The 20213-nt window shown below is 46.7% G+C and overlaps 1 protein-coding gene across 1 annotated transcript in view; it reads left to right on the top strand.

The window, feature by feature from the left end:
* Positions 1-20213, top strand: part of NPHP4 (nephrocystin 4) — a 952546-nt gene that overhangs the window by 303588 nt on the left and 628745 nt on the right. Inside the window, exon 8 of the mRNA XM_069239971.1 lies at positions 10483-10667. Coding sequence (XP_069096072.1) covers positions 10483-10667 — 185 coding nt within the window. The remainder of the gene's footprint in view (positions 1-10482; positions 10668-20213) is intronic.

The following is a 20213-nucleotide window of genomic DNA, read 5'->3' as shown; positions in this document are numbered from 1 at the left end:
CTTCAGGTCCAGGAATCCATTGTTGGTGTCTTGCAGTCTCTTCTGGTTCTTGCACTGTCTTCTACCACGGCTTCTAGTGTGTTTTAGGAAACTTGCTGTGTTTTACTCCTGCTTTCCTGGGCTCTGGGGTGGGGTATTATACTTGCCTTTGGTGTTTTCTTACACTCCCAGTGCCCCTCTACATACTACACTTGTCTAGGTGGGAAACCGACTTTCACATTCCACTATTTTAGTATATGGTTTGTGTTCCCCCTAGGCCCATTGCAACCTATTGTGATTTTCACTATTTGCACTATTTTCTGACTGGTTAATTACCTGATTTTGGTTACTAGTGTATATTTTGGGACTAATACTTACCTCCTAAGGGAGTATAGCCTCGAAGATATTTTTTGCCTTGTGTCACTAAAATAAAGTACCTTTATTTTTCGGTAACACTGAGTATTGTCTTTCTTGTGTGTTAGTACTGTGTGACTACAGAGGTGTTGCAAGAGCTTTGCATGTCTCCTAGTTCAGCCCTGGCTGCTCTGCCTATAGCTACCTCTAGACAGCCTGGCTTCTCGACACTGCCTACATTTCACTAATAAGGGATAACTGGACCTGGTATAAGGTGTAAGGGCCATAGGTACCCTGTTAGACTTTTCATCCTTGGCGTGGTCTCCTGTAATGTTTTGCCTCTGTTCCCCTGGTTGTTGATGTGTGCTGGACTCTGATTTTACTGTTTTTGTTACTCTAGACACTTTACCACTGCTAACCAGTGCTAAAGTGCAAGTGCTCCTTTACAAAATGTGTATGTAATTGGCTTATCCATGATTGGCATATTTGATTTGTCAGTAAGTCCCTAGTAGAGTGCACTAGAGGTGCCAGGGCCTGTAAATCAAAAGCTACTAGTGGGCGTGCAGCACTAGTTGTGCCACCCACATAAGTAGCTCTGTAGTCATGTCTCAGACCTGCCACTGCAGTGTGTGTGTGTGTGTGCAGTTTTAACTGTAAATTCGACTTTGCAAGTTTACTCACTTGCCAGGCCTAAACCTTCCCTTTTCTTACATGTCAGATACCCTTAAGGTAGGTCCTAGGTAGCCCTACGGGCAGGGTGCAGTGTATGGTTAAGACAGGACATATAGTAATGTGTTTTATATGTCCTGACATTGAAATATTGCTAAATCCGTTTTTCACTGTTGCAAGGCCCGTCCCTCTCATAGATTAACATGGGGGCTACCTTTAAATCTGATTAAAGTGTAGATTCCCTTTGGGAGCGGATGGACATGTGGACTTTGGGTCTCTGAGCTCACAATTTAAAAATACATCTTTTAGTAAAGCTGATTTTAAGATTGTGTGCTTGAAAATGCCACTTTTAGAAAGTGAGCATTTTCTTGCTTATACTATTTCTGTGACTCTGCCTGTTTGTGGATTCCCTGTCTGGGTCAGTTTGACAGTTGGGCTGGCTGCACCTCACACTAGACAGTGACACAAAGGGAGCTGGGGTGTATCCTGCGTATCTTAATGAGCCATCTGTGCTAGGAGGGAGGGGAGGAGTGGTCACTTACACCTGAAAGGGCTGTGTCTGTCCTCACACAATGCAGCCTCCAACCCCCTGTTGAGTGTCTGGGGCCTGGCCTGGGCAAGGCAGGATTTCACATTCAAAAGAGACTTTACTTTGAAGTAGGTCTACTTCAAAGGAGAAATTGGGTATAAGGGCACCCGAAACCACAGACTTTAGAAACACTTCTGGAAACCAAGAGGAACCTCTGCCTGGAGAAGAGCTGAAGAGCTGAGGAAGAAGAACTGGCCCTGCCTGTGACTGTGCTTTGTGGTGCTATTGTGCAGTTGCTGCTTCTGCCAGAGTAAGAGGGCAAAGACTGGACTTTGTGTGCCTTCCATCTTGAGAAGAACTCTCCAAGGGCTTGATTTAGACCTTGCCTCCTGTTGTTTGAAGTCTGAGGGACAGCAAAGACTTTTCTCTGCCAGCACCTGGAGTCTGTGGAGAGACTCCTACTCTGCCCTGTGGTGCCCATCCAGTTCCTGGGACACTGAAAGGAGAAGGCAGCAGCCTAAGAGGAGGAAATCCACGCACAGAGCGCCGTGAGGGGAAAAGATTGACGCAACTCCAATCTGTGGCTGAAGAAACGACGCACCGCCGGCTCCGTGACTGAAAATCGATGCTCATCGGAAATGCATCTGAAGAATCGACGCACAGAGCTGGAGAAACGACACGCAGCATCGCTGACGGATACTCGGAGATCGAAACCTGTGCTGCATGGTTTTTTAATCATCGTGGGGCTGCATTTCCGATACAGGTACCACTGGGCGTGTAAAAACAACGCAAGGCCTGCCCGAACATGAGTGCTGACCGGATTAACGCATCGCTCTCCTGTGGAGAGAAGGAATGACGCGTCCCGACGAAAAGAGAAACGACACAAGGTCCCGCTCGTGAGTGGAAGCGACGCATCGAAAGCTTTTCATGCTAACAGTGTTAGTGTGTGTTTGAAACTACTTAAAGACTTTAAATTTCATTGATAACTTGACTTGTGTATTGTGGATTTTTGTCGTTTTGGTCTTGTTTTGTTTAGATAAATATTTCCTATTTTTCTAAACCTGTGTTGCGTCATTTTGTAGTGTTTTCATTGAGTTACTGTGTGTGTTGGTACAAATACTTTACACCTAGCACTCTGAAGTTAAGCCTACTGCTCTGCCAAGCTATAATGGGGGTTAGCAGGGGTTAGCTGAGGGAGATTCTCTTTTACCCTGACTAGAGTGAGGGTCCTTGCTTGAACAGGGGGTAACCTGACCACATTTCTAACATACCCACTACAAACCAGGCCAGCCCCCTCCACTGCGCTGACAATGTAGCCCCCCCAAGGAAACAGCAGGAAATTGACAGAGAAAAACACCTAAATGGTTTATAGTAGACCTACAGGAATCCAAGCACTCCTGCAGACGACTGGAACGGAAATTGAGGATCAGCAAATCAACCAAAGACCGCACAGCCTACAAGAATTCAGTCACCACGCACCACCAGGACATCAAGGGAGCCAAAAAAGCTGCCTTTTAGGCACGCCTCAACACCAGCCCTCAGAGAGTTGTTCGCCACTGTCAAAGAGTTCACGAACCCTAGGACAGATACCTCATCCTTCCTTCATTCCCAAGACCTCTGCAACAATCTCGCCACCTTCTTTCACTGAAAAATCCAGGACATCTATGAAGGCTTCAGGAACCAAAACCTACCAGCATCGCTCACCGCCACAGACCTAGCACCTCACCAGATACTGCACTCCTGAACCCTCATCACCAAAGATGACACCCAAAGACTGATGAACTCCATCCATTCAGGGGCACCCTCTGATCAGTGCCCTCATCATATCTTCAACATGGTCAGCACCACCATAGCACCAGTTCTTTGCCGAACTATCAACCGATCCTTCGAGACCGCCATCTTCCCCTCAGACTGGAAGCATGCCAAAATTAACCCACTACTCAAGAAACCAACCGCCGACCCTAGGGAACTGAAGAACAACAGACCCATCTCTCTGCTCCTTTTCTCAGCCAAGGTAACGGAGAAGGCTGTCAACAAGCAACTAACCAAATTCCTCGAGACTCACTGTATCCTGGCTCCATCCCAATCCGGATTCAGAAACAACCACAGCACTGAAACCGAAATCTTAGCAACCACAGACGACATACTCATCATATTGCACCTTGGAGGCTTGGCCGCACTCATCTTCCTCTGCCTCTCGGCTGCATTTGACACCCTCTCACAGTCCTCCCTCTGCAACAGACGACCCAATGCCGGCACCCGAGATAGAGCACTGGATTGGATCAGGTCCTTCCTCATCGGAAGAACACAGAGTGTCAGACTACCACCATTCACGTCAGAACCCAAAGATACTCAGTCTGACGCTTTTCAACATCTACATGGCCTCGCTTGCCAAGATCATCAAACAACATGGGCTAAACATAGTCTCCTATGCGGACAACACCCAACTGATCCTCTTCCTGTCCAAGGACTCTGCAAAGGCCAAGGGAAATATCCACAAAGGGATGAGAGCAGTCGCCGCCTGGATGAAGGCCGCCTGCCTCAAACTCAACTCAGATAAGACAGAGATCCTTGTAATCAGCTCGCTCCACCCCTCCTGTCAGGAACGATTCCTGGTGGCCCACCTCTCTGGGAAATGCCCCCACGGTCCGCGCACGCCACCTGGGCGTTGTCTTGGACTCCACTCTATCCATGACCCGCCTAGTTAATGCTGTCTCTTTGTCATGCTTTCACACCCTCTGACTCCTGCGGAAGCTTTTCAAGTAGATTCCCTCCGACATGAAGAAGACAGTCACCCACGCACTTGTCACCAGCAGACTGGACGACGGCAACGCACTCTATACCGGCATCACCAAGAAACTTAAATCAAGACTACAAAGAGTCCAGAATGCAGCAGCCAGACTCATCCTGGACATCCCCTGACACAGCCGCATCTCCTCACACCTCAGAGACCTACACTGGCTCCCAGTCTACAAGCGCATCACATACAAACTCCTGATCCACACCTACAAGGCACTGCAGAACACAGAACCGGCATACCTCAACCACCGCCTCCCCTTTGTCGTACCCAACAGACGTCTCTGTTCCTCCCAGCTTGCCCTTGCAGCTGTCCCCAAGATCTGGAAATCACAGCAGGAGGAAGATCCTTCTCCTACCTGGCAGTCGGGACATGGAACACGCTACCTCTCAAGCTCAGGCAGACCGCATCACTGAAGCAGTTTAGGAAGGACCTCAATACCTGGCTCTTTGACTGAGCAGCATGCCCACAAACAGAGCCTTGAGACCCTATGGGTGATTTGCCGCCCTCTACAAATCGTTGATTGGTTGATTGGTTGATTGATTGCTTGATAGAATCTATGAAAAGCCCAATTCTGGAAAAGAAAAAGTTACCTACTATACTTTTTGAGTATTGGTACCTTTCATAGGTTCACAATCATCCCTCCCTCCTCCCCTATTCATGAGACTCATCCTAATTGTTATTTATGTCACAGTACTTTGCAACCTGAACCCTGGGATTCTCTGGTCTACCTCATCAATTGCTTTAACTTGAATCACATAATAAGATGGATAGACTACTTGTATACACAAAGCCGTGTTAACTGATTGTACATGAACCCTGCCTGGTAAATACTTCACTATCATTAGCATTGTTAGAAAATGATTGTTTGGTTGGCAGTCAGGTTACCCCCTGTCCAAGCAAGGACCCTCACTCTAGTCAGGGTAAAAGAGAATCACCCTCAGCTAACCCCTGCTTAACCCCTTGGTAGCTTGGCACGAGCAGTAGTTTTAACTTCAGAGTGCTAGGTGTAAAGTATTTGTACCAACACACACAGTAACTTAATGAAAACACTACAAAATGACACAGCACAGGTTTAGAAAGATAGAAGATATTTATCTAAACAAAACAAGACCAAAACGACAACAATCCACAATACGCAAGTCAAGTTATCAATTAAAAGGCAAAAAGAGTCTTCATGTAGTTTTAAACACACACTAACACTGTTAACGTGAAAATGTACCTTGGGTGCGTCAAAAATAACCCTGCACGAGCGAGTGTGTGTCAAAAAGGGCTTGTGATGCAGCGATTTTACTCACGTGCGAGAACTTGCATCGTTTCTCCTTTTGTCGGGTTGGGTGTGTCGTTTCTTCTCTCCGCAGGAGAGCGATGCGTCGATCCGGTCAGCACTCTCGGGTCCGGCCAGACTTTGTGCTGTTTTTACACGCCCAGTGGTACTTGCTTCGGAAATCCAGGCGCACGATCATCCGAAAACCACGCAGCGCGGGTTGCGATCTCCCAGCCTCCGTCAGTGATGCTGTGCGTCATTTCTCCAGCTCCGTGCGTCGATTCTTCGGTCGCATTGCAGGTGATAATCGATTTTCAGCTGCGACGCCGGCGGCGCGTCGATTTCCCAGCTGCAGATCGGAGGTGCTTCGATCTTTTCCCCGCATGGCATTGTGTGCATGGATTTCTTCCTCTTAGGCTGCCAGCTTCTCCTTTCAGGGTCCCAGGAACTGGCAGAGTAGGAGTCTCTCAAGAGACTCCAGGTGCTGGCAGAGAGAAGTCTTTGCTGTCCCTGAGACTTCAAACAGGAGGCAAGCTCTAAATCAAGCCCTTGGAGATCTTCACAAGATGGAAGGCACACAAAGTCCAGTCATTGCCCTCTTACTCTGGCAGAAGCAGCAACTGCAGGATAGCTCCACAAAGCACAGTCACGGGCAGGGCAGCTCTTCTTCCTCTGCTCTTCAGCTCTTCTCCAGGCAGAGGTTCCTCTTGGTTTCCAGAAGTGTTCTAAAGTCTGTGGTTTTGGGTGCCCTTCTTATACCCAATTTCTCCTTTGAAGTAGGCCTACATCAAAGTAAAGTTTCTCTTGAATGTGAAATCCTGCCTTGCCCAGGCCAGGCCCCAGACACTCACCAGGGGGTTGGAGACTGCATTGTGTGAGGACAGGCACAGCCCTTTCAGGTGTGAGTGATCACTCTTCCCCTCCCTCCTAGCACAGATGGCTCATCAGGATATGCCGGCTACACCCCAACTCCCTTTGTGTCACTGTCTAGTGTGAGGTGCAACCAGCCCAACTGTAAAACCGACCCAGACAGGGAATCCACAAATAGGCAGATCCACATAAATGGTATAAGCAAGAAAATGCTCACTTTCTAAAAGTGGCATTTTCAAGCGCACAATCTTAAAATCAACTTTACTAAAAGATGTATTTTTTAAATTGTGAGCTCTGAGGCCCCAAACTCCAGATATCCATCCGCTCCCAAAGGGAATCTACACTTTAATCAGATTTAAAGGTAGCCTATGAGAGGGACAGGCCGTGCAACAGTGAAAAACAAATTTAGCAATATTTCACTGTTATGACATATATAACACATTACTATATGTCCTACCTTAGCCATACACTGCACCCTGCCCTTGGGACTTCCTAGGGCCTACCTTAGGGGTGCCTTACATGTAAGAAAGGGGAGGGCTTAGTCCTGGCAAGTGGGTACACTTCCCAAGTCAAATTTACAGTTAAAGCTGCACACAGAGACACTGCAGTGGCAGGTCTGAGACATGATTACAGAGCTACTTGTGTGGGTGGCTCAACCAGTGCTGCAGGGCCACTAGTAGCATTTGATTTACAGGCCCTGGGCACCTCTAGTGCACTGTACTAGGGACTTACTAATAAATCAAATATGCCAATCATGGATAAGCCAATTACATACACATTTTGTAAAGGAGCACTTGCACTTTAGCACTGGTTAGCAGTGGTAAAGTGCCCAGAGTAACAAAAACAGCAAAATCAGAGTCCAGCACACATCAACAACCTGGGACACATAGGCATAAAGTTAAGGGAGACCACGCCAAGGATGGAAATCCTTACAAACTGCCTAACAAACATCTAGACTGATGACATGAAATAATTCAAGCGCATGCATCTATTTAAAATATCAATGTTAGTGAACTGTAGTTGCAGATAAGTACATTTTTCTTTCCTTTGGTCAAAGTGACCGAAAAAACGAGTGTAGTCACTTTAATGGGGAAAATGGTCAATACTGATATAATTTCCCAAAAGACTGACTTTTACGTCAGATGGTGTAAAGTAGTGATCAAAATAGAATAAATATATATGCACCTACAAAAATGAACCTGATTCTGCCATGACACTAAACATCTGTTTGTCATATGACAGTGAAATCTAGTATTGGAGGGTATTTTAATCTTCATAATGAAAAGATGTTAGTTTGCAAATCTTCAGTTTCATTTGTCTCACATAAATCTCATAGAGCTGTCATCAGCATCACACAAGTTAAGGATTCCTTTACTCTACCTCATCCAAATGCTCAGGATTATATGTTCAGTTCTTTTATGCACAATTCATTATCTCATTAGCTGCATATTTGAAAGTGACAGTGGACTAATTACACACACATAGTAAGTTGACGTTGCGCAGTGGTCTTAATACACCTCACTACATTTACTGGTAATTTAGTATGAGTTTGTTGAGGTACAGAGCTTTCATTAATCAAAAGAGAGTAGTTCCCAAGGTTTAGACAGAGAACACTTTCTTTATATGGAACACACTACAACACCACCGACACTCCAAATTTGCTCACCTCAAAGGTCTGTTATTCTAGCAGAGTTTTTAAGCATAGGATTAGCACAGTACAATACACACTGAGCTAGAAAGTGACAAAGCCTCTTGGCATTTTTACAACAAAGTTGTTAAGCATAGGATTAGCTAGTGTCATCCACGCTGAAAAATGACAAAATCTTTTTACCATTCAGGGCACAGTATTACAGCTTTGGATTTGTAAAATACTATTCAAACCAAGCTAAATATAAGCAACCTCTGACCCATGTTTCACTTTTATTAGATCTTTTCAAAGAGGTATAGCTTTGACCAAACACAAGGGAGTAACCAGTATAAGTCCTATTGATTCCAGTTTGCTGCGGAAAAACTCAGACTTTGAGCAACCTGAATCTCTGGCCCAGCAGCAGTGCACCTTCATTGGATTGGGCTGGCAGGTTAGTCACGGCCCTCTAGAGGTTTTTAGAGCCAAAATGTTTCTATGTCCCAGGTTTTAGGATTTGTTAAGAGGAGTACACTTTCACCACGACCAAGGGTCCAGGACATTGGGGACAGCACTTGGGGGTCAAGACTCCAGCAAAGGCCACCAAGTAGGAACTGGGCAGTTGAGCAGTGGCAGAAAAGGCCTCTTGTAGCTTGTTGTGTCCCTCTAACTTGAAGAAGAGGTCAGCAGTATGATCCTTGGAATCCACTTCTTTGCCCTGGGTGCAAGTGGGACAGCTGGTCCAGTCTTCAGGGCTCTTCTCAGGTCACAGACAGCAGGTCCAGTCCTCTTCAGTTCCTCCACAGATCCAGAAAGTGTTCTGAGAGGAGTACTGCACTTGCCACGTTTCAGCCTGGCACCAGCCTGTGGGTATGGGAAACCTCTGGCCAATCCCTTTCCTATGGGGTAAAAGTTCCCAGGGGTGACCGTATCCAATTTTGCAGCATCACCTTAGTGCTCTACTACAAACAATCCCACACTGCCCCTCTCAACCTGAACCCTAGAAAGCATAACCTTTCCACCTCTGTGCAGAGCCCCTGTACCCACCTTTGAGGGTGTGGTCAGGGAAATAGGCAACCACTCTTCTGTAGGCACTTAAAACTGTTTCTGGGGCAGCTTCTCACCCCCTGGAATGTGTGCCTGGCTTACTAGGAAGAAGGGGCAGGCTCAGGTGTTTTGCTTTATCTGTCTCTGGCAGGGTAAGCCTTTTTAAAGTTAATTAGGTTTATTGGGAAAGTTTATTATTCTGAAGTTTTTTTTGGAACTCCACTTGAAAGAACATGATTATTCTTTCAGCTCTCCAACTCATACCTAAGGCCTCATTTGCTGAGAGAACTGTGTCAGACCGAGTTGATTCCAGTGCTCTAAATGATTATTTTTTAAGAACTGTCTTTATTCATAGTTGATTTAGCTCAGGAAAGAAGCAGCAGATAGTCTATAGTACCGCTAAATACTATAACTTTAAAGTCCATCGTTATCGGAAAAATCAGAGGGCAGCATTGATGGTGTTTACAAAGCATGCACCCACCATACTGACAAACTGATTGATAAGGCAGTTATATAGGCCACACTTCATGTTTCCTGTAAGCATTATCCCCTTGAGGCACCTTAATTTAAAAATGCATGCTTTGTGCCTAAAGCTGGATATGGCATATGCTGTCTTCCCACAACCACATAACATGTATTGTATACGAATGCATGTACGTAGTGCAGTTGAAGAGGACTTACGGCAGGATGACAAAGCAATTAAACAATTATTTTATTGGCAGTTCCTAAACTCTTAAATTAATGCTCTCGTTCCTTGACTTGCTTTTCTGAGAGAATAGATTTGTTCTTCAGCCGAATCAGATTGAAAAAAACAGTTGATTACTGGACTGTGATGATTCGTGAAACACAGATAAAGGGGAGGGGTACATGTGACCCGGAAGCAGGGGCTTCATTCAGATAACATATCCTTCCGGTGACACTGGCAGTTATACAGTCAGTTGTGAAGAAGGTGAGCTTGGTGCAAGAGTGTCAGCGTCACCATGAACTGGAGTTTTCCTACATTGCACATATAAATGTGTTTCAGTAGCAGCCTGGCTTGTTGTGATTATGGTACACTAAATTAATTGCACAAGAGTATGTGGGAAAATATAATCATTGATGTTGCTTCTCTGTGTGAAAGAATTATGTAAGGGAAAAAAATGTTCTCTTGCAAATGATGATACAAGCATAGCCAATACTACATCTTAGGTTGTTTGCGGGTCATGGCTGGCTCAGTTTATGTTTGTACTACAACAAGGTGTCATCCTTGGCTGTAGTACTGTAACTTATAGGTAACCTGATATTGATGCGCAACGTTGATTTCTTTAACAAAATACAAACTAAAACCGGGCACCCTTTCCTTCTAGGATAACTACATGCTCCCTGATGGAGGTAAAGTCACAATTCAAGAACGGCGGCTGCACGTAGGAGTCCACAATGGTTGTTGTTTTGTCCAGAAGCCCCAGGTTGTCGTCGTCGTTCCTGAGTCGGAAGTGATTAGAGGTCGATCTGCAAGTTTTAACAAGAAACGTGGCTCTAACCCTAAATTAAGGTACGTCAGAAAAAAAGAAAAGCAATGTTTACTGCCATATTTTCCAATACCTCTGTATCCTATTATAATTCACACACATACATATCTTTTCTTTCAATGAATGGAAGCTTTGATAATAGCACAACAGTGAGCAGGGACGATGTTCACTGGAAAAAAACACATCCACAGGAATCATTCACGTTTTCTTGGGAAAGGTGTCAGTGTCTCTACACGAAGAAAGACTATTACTTAAGAGTAACTTGATCAACGGGGTAGCTTGCTATATTTTCTTTGAATTTATGTTGCTAATCTGCTACTGAAGGAATAACCGAAAGTGTTATCATACGTGTGCATTTCAATATCATTCAGTGTAAGACCCTTACACAAAATAAATATTTATCTTTATTTCGGTCTTTCATTAACTGTACCCTTATCTCTATATTACATTAAAAACAGAATTACTTTAAATAGGCATATAGGATTCTAACGTAGAGAATATTAGGAAGAAGTGGAAGAAGGATCTATACACACATTTAAATGTAGGTAGGTGGCTGTTGAGATAGTAAACCGATATCGAAAAGGGTTTGTAGGGAGTATTATGTTAATTAGTAAACATACCTATTCGGAAAGTGTGTATATATATATATATATATAATTTGTGTGTGTGTGTATATATATATATATATATATATATATATATATATATATATATATATATATCCCAAACACGAAAAGCCCAGGCACCAGTCCATGTTAAAATCCAAGCATTTAATAGCATTTCTGAGCAGCAAAACAAAAAATCCTGACGCGTTTCGGCAACAGCATGCCTTGTTCACAGGTAAGTAAGAGCAGGTGTGAGTGAGCCAGTGCTTTTTAAATACACAGTCATGTGACTTCAATAACCAAACTACAACTCCCATAATGCACAGTTCTATATAAATAACTTCCTGAACTGGAGCGCTTAATTTCCATATAGCTGCAATAGCGTCACAGGTACTCCAGTTCACCGTACAAATGTTCTTATGTGCATTAGGTATCCATTACTTGATAGTCCACTTGCTTTTACAGTTGCTGCCCAGCATGATAACAGCAATACAAGGAATACATGAAAAGTAGGAGGAGAGGCACACTGTCTCCCTCCTATCCCTTGCTCCCCTCCATCACAATATATTTCTCAGATAAATGCCTTGTTTGCATGAAGGTAAGTGGGTCGGGCCCCTTCCATAAAACTATCATTGTCACCTCCTGCTCCGTAAGGGGCACAGACCCTGCAGGGCGGCCTGGGTTACTGGGGCGAAGCATCCCACAGAAAATATCTCCCAAACACGAAAAGCCCAGGCACCAGTCCATGTTAAAATCCAAGCATTTAATAGCATTTCTGAGCAGCAAGACAAAAAATCCTGACGCATTTCGGCAACAGCATGCCTTGTTCACAGGTAAGTAAGAGCAGGTGTGAGTGAGCCAGTGGGATGCTTTGCCCCAGTAACCCAGGCCGCCCTGCAGGGTCTGTGGCCCCTTACGGAGCAGGAGGTGACATATATATATATATATATTCGTCAAATGGCACCAAAGTTATAGGCAAAACAACAAATGATATTCCTATGGAAATTAGGTCCTAACTATAACTGCTTATTGGCGACACCTCCAGTATATAATGTGTGTGTGTTTGTGTGTGTGTATCTATATAATTATATATATATAGATACACACACAAACACACACACATTATATACTGGAGGTGTCGCCAATAAGCAGTTATAGTTAGGACCTAATTTCCATAGGAATATCATTTGTTGTTTTGCCTATAACTTTGGTGCCATTTGACGAATTTTCAGAAATTTTTTCAAAAGTAGTGTCCTGGTCACTTCAGCTGCTGTCAAAAAAGTTCAGTGGGAACCGTCAAGCGGTGGCCAAGACAAAGGTGGGAGGGTCCCAAAATGTGTTTTTGTCATGCAATTTCTTATAGGGATTTTAGATACGACTACAGCCCAAAACTCTGAACAGAATTACAACAAAGTTGGCAGAAAGCTAGACCTTAGTCCAGAAAGATCCCTTTTGTAATTTGGTGAAAACCCTTTCAATGGCTTTTGGGTTATTAAAGAAAAAAGAAATATAGATATCTGGGGACGTGGATGTTCACAGATCTGACAGACCTCATGCTGAGATCTGATTTCCTGCCAGCACTTTAACCAGGAAGTGTTGGCAGCCATCTTGGGGCTCGGAATCAGTCTAGTCCCAAGAAAAAAGTAAAAACAAATAAGCAGAAGCGGTCAGGGTTTGAATACCCTGAGCCCCTAGGCATAGTGGTGGGGTTCCACAGGGACCCCACCAGGGCCCAAAAACATTTTCGTTTTAATTTCTTGCCGCTAATCCATGAAGGATCTGCAAATCTAAGCAACAATTTAAAAAAACACAAGTGCAGATACCCATGCTTTTTTTATAATTTGCCCCCCAGTTGAGCCTGGTTCCCGGGGTGGATTTATTATTATTATGGGGGAAAGGGGTGCTCGTTGCCCCCCTCCCGAGGCCAATTTCGATCCCGGGGACCATCATCCTCCTGGAGCCTGGCTAAATCTGTTAAGTGGGCTGGAGGCCATCACATGAAAGCAGTCAAGACACCTTCGGAAAATTGCAAAATATATTAGAAATGGCACAAGGTTTTTCCTCCCAACACGTTTCAGCCGTAGCCTTGATCAAGGTCTGTTATCTTGAACAGCCCAAAAATTGAGGGATGGCCTTTCCTGATTACTGCTGTACCTTAGCTGCGTTCTAACACTGAAAGCACAAAAAAAATCCCACAGGGAAAAAAACACCAATCAACTGACATACAACAAAGTCCAACTAAAAATTTGCAGACTGCAAACGCAAAGTTCCCTCCTGCAAAAAAAACAAAGAACACTCATACAATTACCACACCCAGTGTCGTATTACAAGGTGTGCCTGTCACTGTGTAATGTTAATGCAGACACAAATTTTCAGATGCGCCTATCACTGTGTATTTACTCTTTTTACTTTGATCTCTGTTCACCATTCAAATGGACACACTTCCAATGCAGCAAGATGTCTCAACCGTTTTACAACAGCTGAAATGAGCTTCTAATCTTTTCTTTTATGTATGAATTCTGTTTATAAAATTTCCAAGAAATCAGTTAAATACACAGCTGATCGCCTACAACCCAGGCGGCCGGCAGCAACGGAAAACCTATCAAAGTGGAGAGTAATCAAAGCTGTCCGCCTACAAACCTAGGGCCAGCAGCGTTGCTATGGGATAGTGTTCATTTATTGATTAACCAAATAAAAATGTCCCAGAACATGGGAAGAACAAACATTCCCCCACCCCTTCCTCCTAAGTGCATTGGTGTGCTAGGACATATGACCTACATGGTGGGTTAAGAGCCACGTGGGAGGGAGGGTGCTCATGTAGGAGGCAGAGGCAGGCGTGACGGTCATTAGTCGGAATTGTCAATGTAATCGTCAAGGCGCTGGGCAATTGCTGGTGACACGCACACCATGGCAAGTATGTGCTACAGTTTGTGTAACCAAGCGTTATATTGGGGGGATCTGTCAGTGCCCCAGAGGGAGACTAACACCTGGTGGACTGCTCCCAGGGCTAGGGCCATTAATGTGCCTTGACGGGGTCATAGGGGGAACGTCAGGGGGTTAGGTAGTCCTAGGATTATATATGCTGGGAATTGTGGTAAAGGCATTGTCGATGTCATCCAGCACCCGGGTCCAAAACTGGGAAAGCTTGGGACAGTGGCATATAGTAGGTGAAGAAAGGTACCGTGCCGTCGCAACCCCACCAGCACTCTTTGGAACGTTTGTGATTTCATGCACGAAGGTGGACCGGAGTTAAGTACCAATATGAGAATACTTTGTACGCTATCTCTATGCTGAAGGCAGTGTCGAGCTCTGTGAAAGATGTCTGATTATGTGTGCCAGACAGGGAACACCCAATCTTGGCCTCCCAGAGTCCCTGCTCAGGTGTACAGGGGAGGGTCTTTATCATCAGGAGGATGATGTATAGCTTAGAGATCAGGCATCTGTCCGACGTCTCCCGAATGAGCCATTTTTCAAAGGGTATCAGGGCCCTTTCGGTGTGGGGTCTAATAGTGGGGTGTAGCACCCAGTGATGAACATGCAGGTAATGGACCCTATCCGCTTTATCCAGCCCATAATCGGCCTTGAGTTGATCAGAGGGGATTATCTCCTGGGGGGTCACACAAGCAGTCAATGCGTTTGCAGCCACCGCCACGCCACTTCTGAAAGCGAGTAGCATCAAGTCCTGAAGCAAACTCTTGGTCCCAATATTGGTATCATTGAGGAGCGGAAGGTTGTTAGACCCGCCCTCACTGCCACCACCTCCCACACGCACAGGATAGGGTTAGTCACGGTGGAAATATAGAGTCCCCCAGGCCCTGTGCCGTTTAGAGAGCCATGGTTCCGTCCATATGTGGGAGCCCGCCACTGCTTGGTCCATAAAACACTAGTGCTTCTCTAAGGGGCCTACTCCATTCCACTAGGAATCGGAGTTGTAATGCGTGGCAGTATCGCAGGAGGGAGGGTAACGCAAGGCCCCCGTCATGCTTGGATTGGTATATAAGTTGTCTGTGGAAGAAGGTCGCTTAGGTAGGATATTATAATTAAGGGAGAATGTTTTAAAGAGTGAGCTGGCCAGTTAAATCCCTAGATATGGTATGTGTGATGGGGCCCAGTCAAACGGAAAGTGGGTCTCTATGGCTGCTTCTGTGGAGGTAGAGGCGGAGAGGTTTAAGAAAAGGGATTTTTGCATATTGGCTTTAAAGCCGGTATATTCGTCAAATGTTTGGAGTTCAGCCACTGAAGCTGGGAGGGGAGACAGTGGGTCAGAGAGAGCCAGGATCACATAGCCTGTATATAGGCTTATTAGATGGTCTTCAGCCCCGGATGGGATTGCCGTGATGGCAGGGTGTGCCTGGATGTGTTGGGCCAGTGGCTCCATATATAGGGCAAACAGGAGAGGGTATATGCGGTGGACTAAGATGGCGGTGAATATTTTTGCGTCCACGTTTAGGAGGGATATGGGCCTGTAGGACCATTAGAGCTTAGGGTCCTTGCCAGGCTTAGGGATGATGGAAATGGAGGCTTTGAGCATGGAGTCTATAAGGGTAGTTGATGTATGCATATGTCTTGTGCTCCACGGAGTAGTGTGTGTAGTCATTCGTTGTGGGATGAAGCGTGCGCCTGATGTCAGCGAGGCCGCAATCAAACGGCCAGCTTGAACCCTCTGCCGAAAGAGCCCCTATCTGCTCAAAGCGTTGAGCAGAGCGGTCAAGGACATTGTCCATCACCAGGTTAAGATTGCCGCCTATTAGAAGTGTGACATCAGGGGTCTGGAGGAGGGGAGCGATTGCATCTAGTAGAAAGGGTTCTTGTTGCTTGTTGGGGTTGTAAATACACACCAGTGTGAAGTGAAAAGACCCTAATCTAAGGCGATATGCTAGAAGCCGACCCTTTACCTCTATGACTTTAGAGACAAGTCGCCCCAGAATCGATAGGAAAATAGGATTGCCCCCCACCCTTTTCGAGGGGCTGGAGGACAATACCTGCTTAGGGAACCAGGAGGAACGCATAAACGGGGTGTCTTTGGTTAGAAGATGGGTTTCTTTGAGGAGGCATATATTGCTGCCTGTATGTTCTAGTAAGGATAAGACCACTCGTCTCTTTACAAGATTGTTAAGGCCTCTGACGTTGAGGATCACTATTTTAAGGGCCTTAGACATATCAAGGTACATGGAGGAGGTGCTTTATATCTTGGCCAGGAGTGGAGAGAGCAGTAGCTGCTAGCCCCACTTGGAGGACCCCCACCCACATAGCCCATGAAATAAAGATGTCCTTGTGTGTGGAGGAAACAAAACCTGCAAACAATGAAAACACAGAAAACCATCAGAGACATGATGAAGGAGTCCATCATCGATAGTAAACATGTAGTGTAGCCATGCTGGCTGAAGAAAGGTTGCATGACCACGGGATCTGTGGTCAGCAAGCATGTCCCTTACTTAGTGGTGGAGCCGTCCGTCCCCGCCTGCATAGTGCCCCCAGGGCCACATGAGTAGGAAGACAGGGTGGTTAGAGCGCCCCTGCTGTTAGCCCCCAGGCCACTCTGCTTCCACGGCCAAAGTCAGTGGGACTGACTGGCCTTCCTTGACCATAGTGAGGGAGTCTGACTTAGTTCTGGCAATGGCCCCTCCGGCCCTGCGCCATCTCAATGACTTGTGCTTCTTGTTGGCCTGGGAATCCTCTGGGCTGTCGGCTGCTGCAGTGCTGGGTATGCCCAGAAGGTTACAGGCTTCAGTGAGGTTTCGTAGTTGAAGGAGTTTGCCATTGCACCGGAAGATGACTTCGAGCAGATGACCCTATAAATAGGAGATTCCCGCCTTCCGGAGGTGGGTCGTGGCAGGGCAGAAGTACTGATGTTTTTGGAGAGTTATAGCTGCTAGATCTTGATATAACACAGAGGAGTGGCCCCTAAACTGGACTGGAGCGGGTGTGCCTCTCTGACATTGCGGAAGATGGCCTCTTTCATTTGGAAGTCGTGAACTCAGGTCAGAATATTGGCAGGAGGGGAATTGTCCAGGCTTGTGGGGCCCACCCAATTCACACAGTCCATCTGAATGTCCTTGTCCTCCGAGGTAGCCAGGATATGGCGAAACAAGGCTCCCACATATTCTTTGAGGTCCAAACCTTCAGCGCAGGACGGAACCCCTCTGATTCTTACGTTGTTCTGTCGTGAGCGGTTCTCCAAGTCCTAATTGTGGGTATGGAGTTCAATGTGCTGGTCCCGCAAACGGAGAATCTCCTGGTGCAGCCACTCCACCTCCTCCTCAAGTCCGGCTTTGCGGTCCTCCATGTTTGAAACGCTGTTACCAATTTCATCCCTATTCCGTTGCACCTCGCCCAGGTCCGCCAAGAGATCCCTCTTGACCGTCTGTATGTCGTCATGGAGTGAAGAAAAGAGCACCTCCATAAAGGGCCTGGTCACTGGTCCTTCTTAGGAGTTGTGGCCATCGAGGGCCCAGGCCTTCTGGGAGGGGGTTTACCAACCTCCAAGGGTCCCAGGCTTTGTTAGCATGTCTTTGAGTGAACGGTCCTTTGTGGACCTGGCGGAAGCCATGTTATGAAGCAGCAGGGAGTGATGCGTTTGTGCCGGTCCATGTCCGTCAAGTGCTGTGCGGCCAAAAGCTAGCAAGGCTTGCTGGTGCTCCAAGCCAAAGGGGGCGAAAGATGTGATGTCTTATGGCGCATGCTCCAGGCACCCAGTCCAGTGCTGTCAACAGGACCTGGTGGGAAGGAGTCATGCAGGGGCCCAGCAAACTTGTCTCCAAGTCTGTGCGAAGTTCTTAAGTCTGTCAGGGGGGCCAACCCCCCATGGAGGGGGGCAGGAAAAAGTGGGGGAAGATCCCCAGAATCCACAAAATTCTCCCCTCGCCAAAGTCCAGTGGTTGGTCCCCAAACATGTTGCGCGGGTTCTTCAAGGTCTGTAAGTAGGAGGGAGTGGTGCGTCAGGTGGTGGGCCTCAGGACCATACTCACATTATGCTGTGGCCCAGGAACACAGGACAGGGGAGCTCAGGGCAAATGTGCCACAGAGCGGGCCAAGATACAGCTCCAGCAGTCCGAAGCCCTAGTTGCATTCTTGACGCATAAAGAAGTGGCAGTCCAGTGCACGGGGATGCAGGTGTCCTCCTTGGCCCTCCCCATGTGTGTTAGAGGCAGCCATGCTGACCCCGCTCCCAGCAGCCACACGCTGACTCCGATGAGTGCCCACTCGCATGGGCCCAGAGCCACCCCTGGCAGGGTGGGTGGGGTGGTGGGTGGCGGAGCCAACCAGAGAGGCACCCTTGGAGTCCTTGTTCGTGAGGGGTCTCCCACTGAGTGGGGCGATGAACAGGAGGGGATCTGGGCCCGGGAGTCTAGCCCTCCTTTTGCACAGGTGCCAAACTGCGTGGGCTGCTCCAAAGCTCCAGGAAGCCGCCATGTTGGGCAGCAGCAGGGTACTAGAATAATTCATATCCCGGCACCCGAGGATCCGCAGCGTCGCAGCAGCTCGGTTAGTGCTGGGGACTGGGCCCAGACAGCAGGCCCCCCTCCTCGCCAGCGCCAGGCCACCTGCCCACCTCTCCACCTAAGGCAGCTGCACCCGCCATGTTAGACGGCGGCAGAGTCCAGAGTGGATCTAGTCGTGGCCCACCACGGGCCAGCCTCAGTCCTGCGGTCAGCACCAGCACAGTGGCCGCAGGCTCTGGAGTGTGCCGGGACACAGAGGCAATCTGGGATGTCCGGTCCCTAGGGTGCTTTTGCGTGCTTTAAAGATGGTGAGGACGGAACGGCCACGAAACACATCTTACCCACGTGCCATCTTGACCACACCTCCCTAATCTTTTCTTTTAAAGACGAACCACCTTGTTTCCACAACTTAATCTCCCTATAATGAGCCCTATCTTCCAAATTGGCTGAGATGAACACAGTGTCTTTTCTTCAGGAAATACCGCTAGTTTCCTTAGCATGATTATGTTGCAGTGAACTACGCAGCTTATTTTCTTCAGGAAATACTACTTGTTTCCTTAGCGCGGTGACGATGTGGTGAACTACACTGTTGATGGCAGTGCGCGCACAAGGACTAGAGCTCACTTCCTTTCCAGCTTGAATACCAGTATGCGGGACTGCACAGTGAACGTCACACGAGGAAGCACAATGGTGAATTACAAGCTGAAACAGCAGTGTAGGGCACTGTGAATGGTAGTGCAAGGGAGCACAATGGTAAATGAAGTTTCTTTCTTTCTTTATTCTTCCTTTATTTTTTGCACCATTTGGGCCCCGCAATTCGGTAAGAACACTTCCACCATGGGAAGAAATGTGGTTCCATCCACAGTGCGACCAGACTGACACCAGAACTCCCAGCCACCTCACCTCGAATTTGGTATGAAAGTTCTCCAACCAAATCTTTATTTTTCTCGTTGCCAATGTAACATAATCAAACTCTCCTGCAGTGAAAAAGCACCAACAGGTTAATGTTTCCAATGAATTTATTAAGTTAGGAGAAACAACCCACCACCCTCCATACTGCTTCTTCAGATCCTGTTTTTCAACAACACCATTCTATCAAAGTGCAGCTGTACCCAACATATTCTAAAGGCATCAATGCATTCTAGTTACAGCCTTAGTTACCACACAGGCATCTACCAGTCAGACAAACCTGAATGCCTTTTCCACCTGTTCCCCCGAAAGAGTCCAAATGAGTGAAGACCTTAGAGAAGAGGGTATTTTCTTTCACCATCTTGGCCTTCAGGTCCTTGAATGCCAGTCGGCAGCTGGGCCTCTGTTCCCTTGCTCTTTGGAAATCAGTGGCTCAAGTCCTCCCAGGTGTCTCAGAAAATCACTGACTTATCGTAACCTAAGGTATACAGGATGGTTAGAGTGTAGCCAAGTTAACAATTCATTGTGGCTTGGACACCACAAATTCGATTGGTAAAAGCGTCACCATTCCCTACCATGCCCGGCTGCGGTCATTGGTATTTTCAGGCAATGC

Source organism: Pleurodeles waltl, chromosome 6 (assembly GCF_031143425.1).
Source record: "Pleurodeles waltl isolate 20211129_DDA chromosome 6, aPleWal1.hap1.20221129, whole genome shotgun sequence".
NCBI lineage: Eukaryota > Metazoa > Chordata > Amphibia > Caudata > Salamandridae > Pleurodeles > Pleurodeles waltl.
The sequence above is the reverse complement of the archived record's forward strand: the minus strand, read 5'-3'. Positions and strand labels throughout refer to the sequence as shown.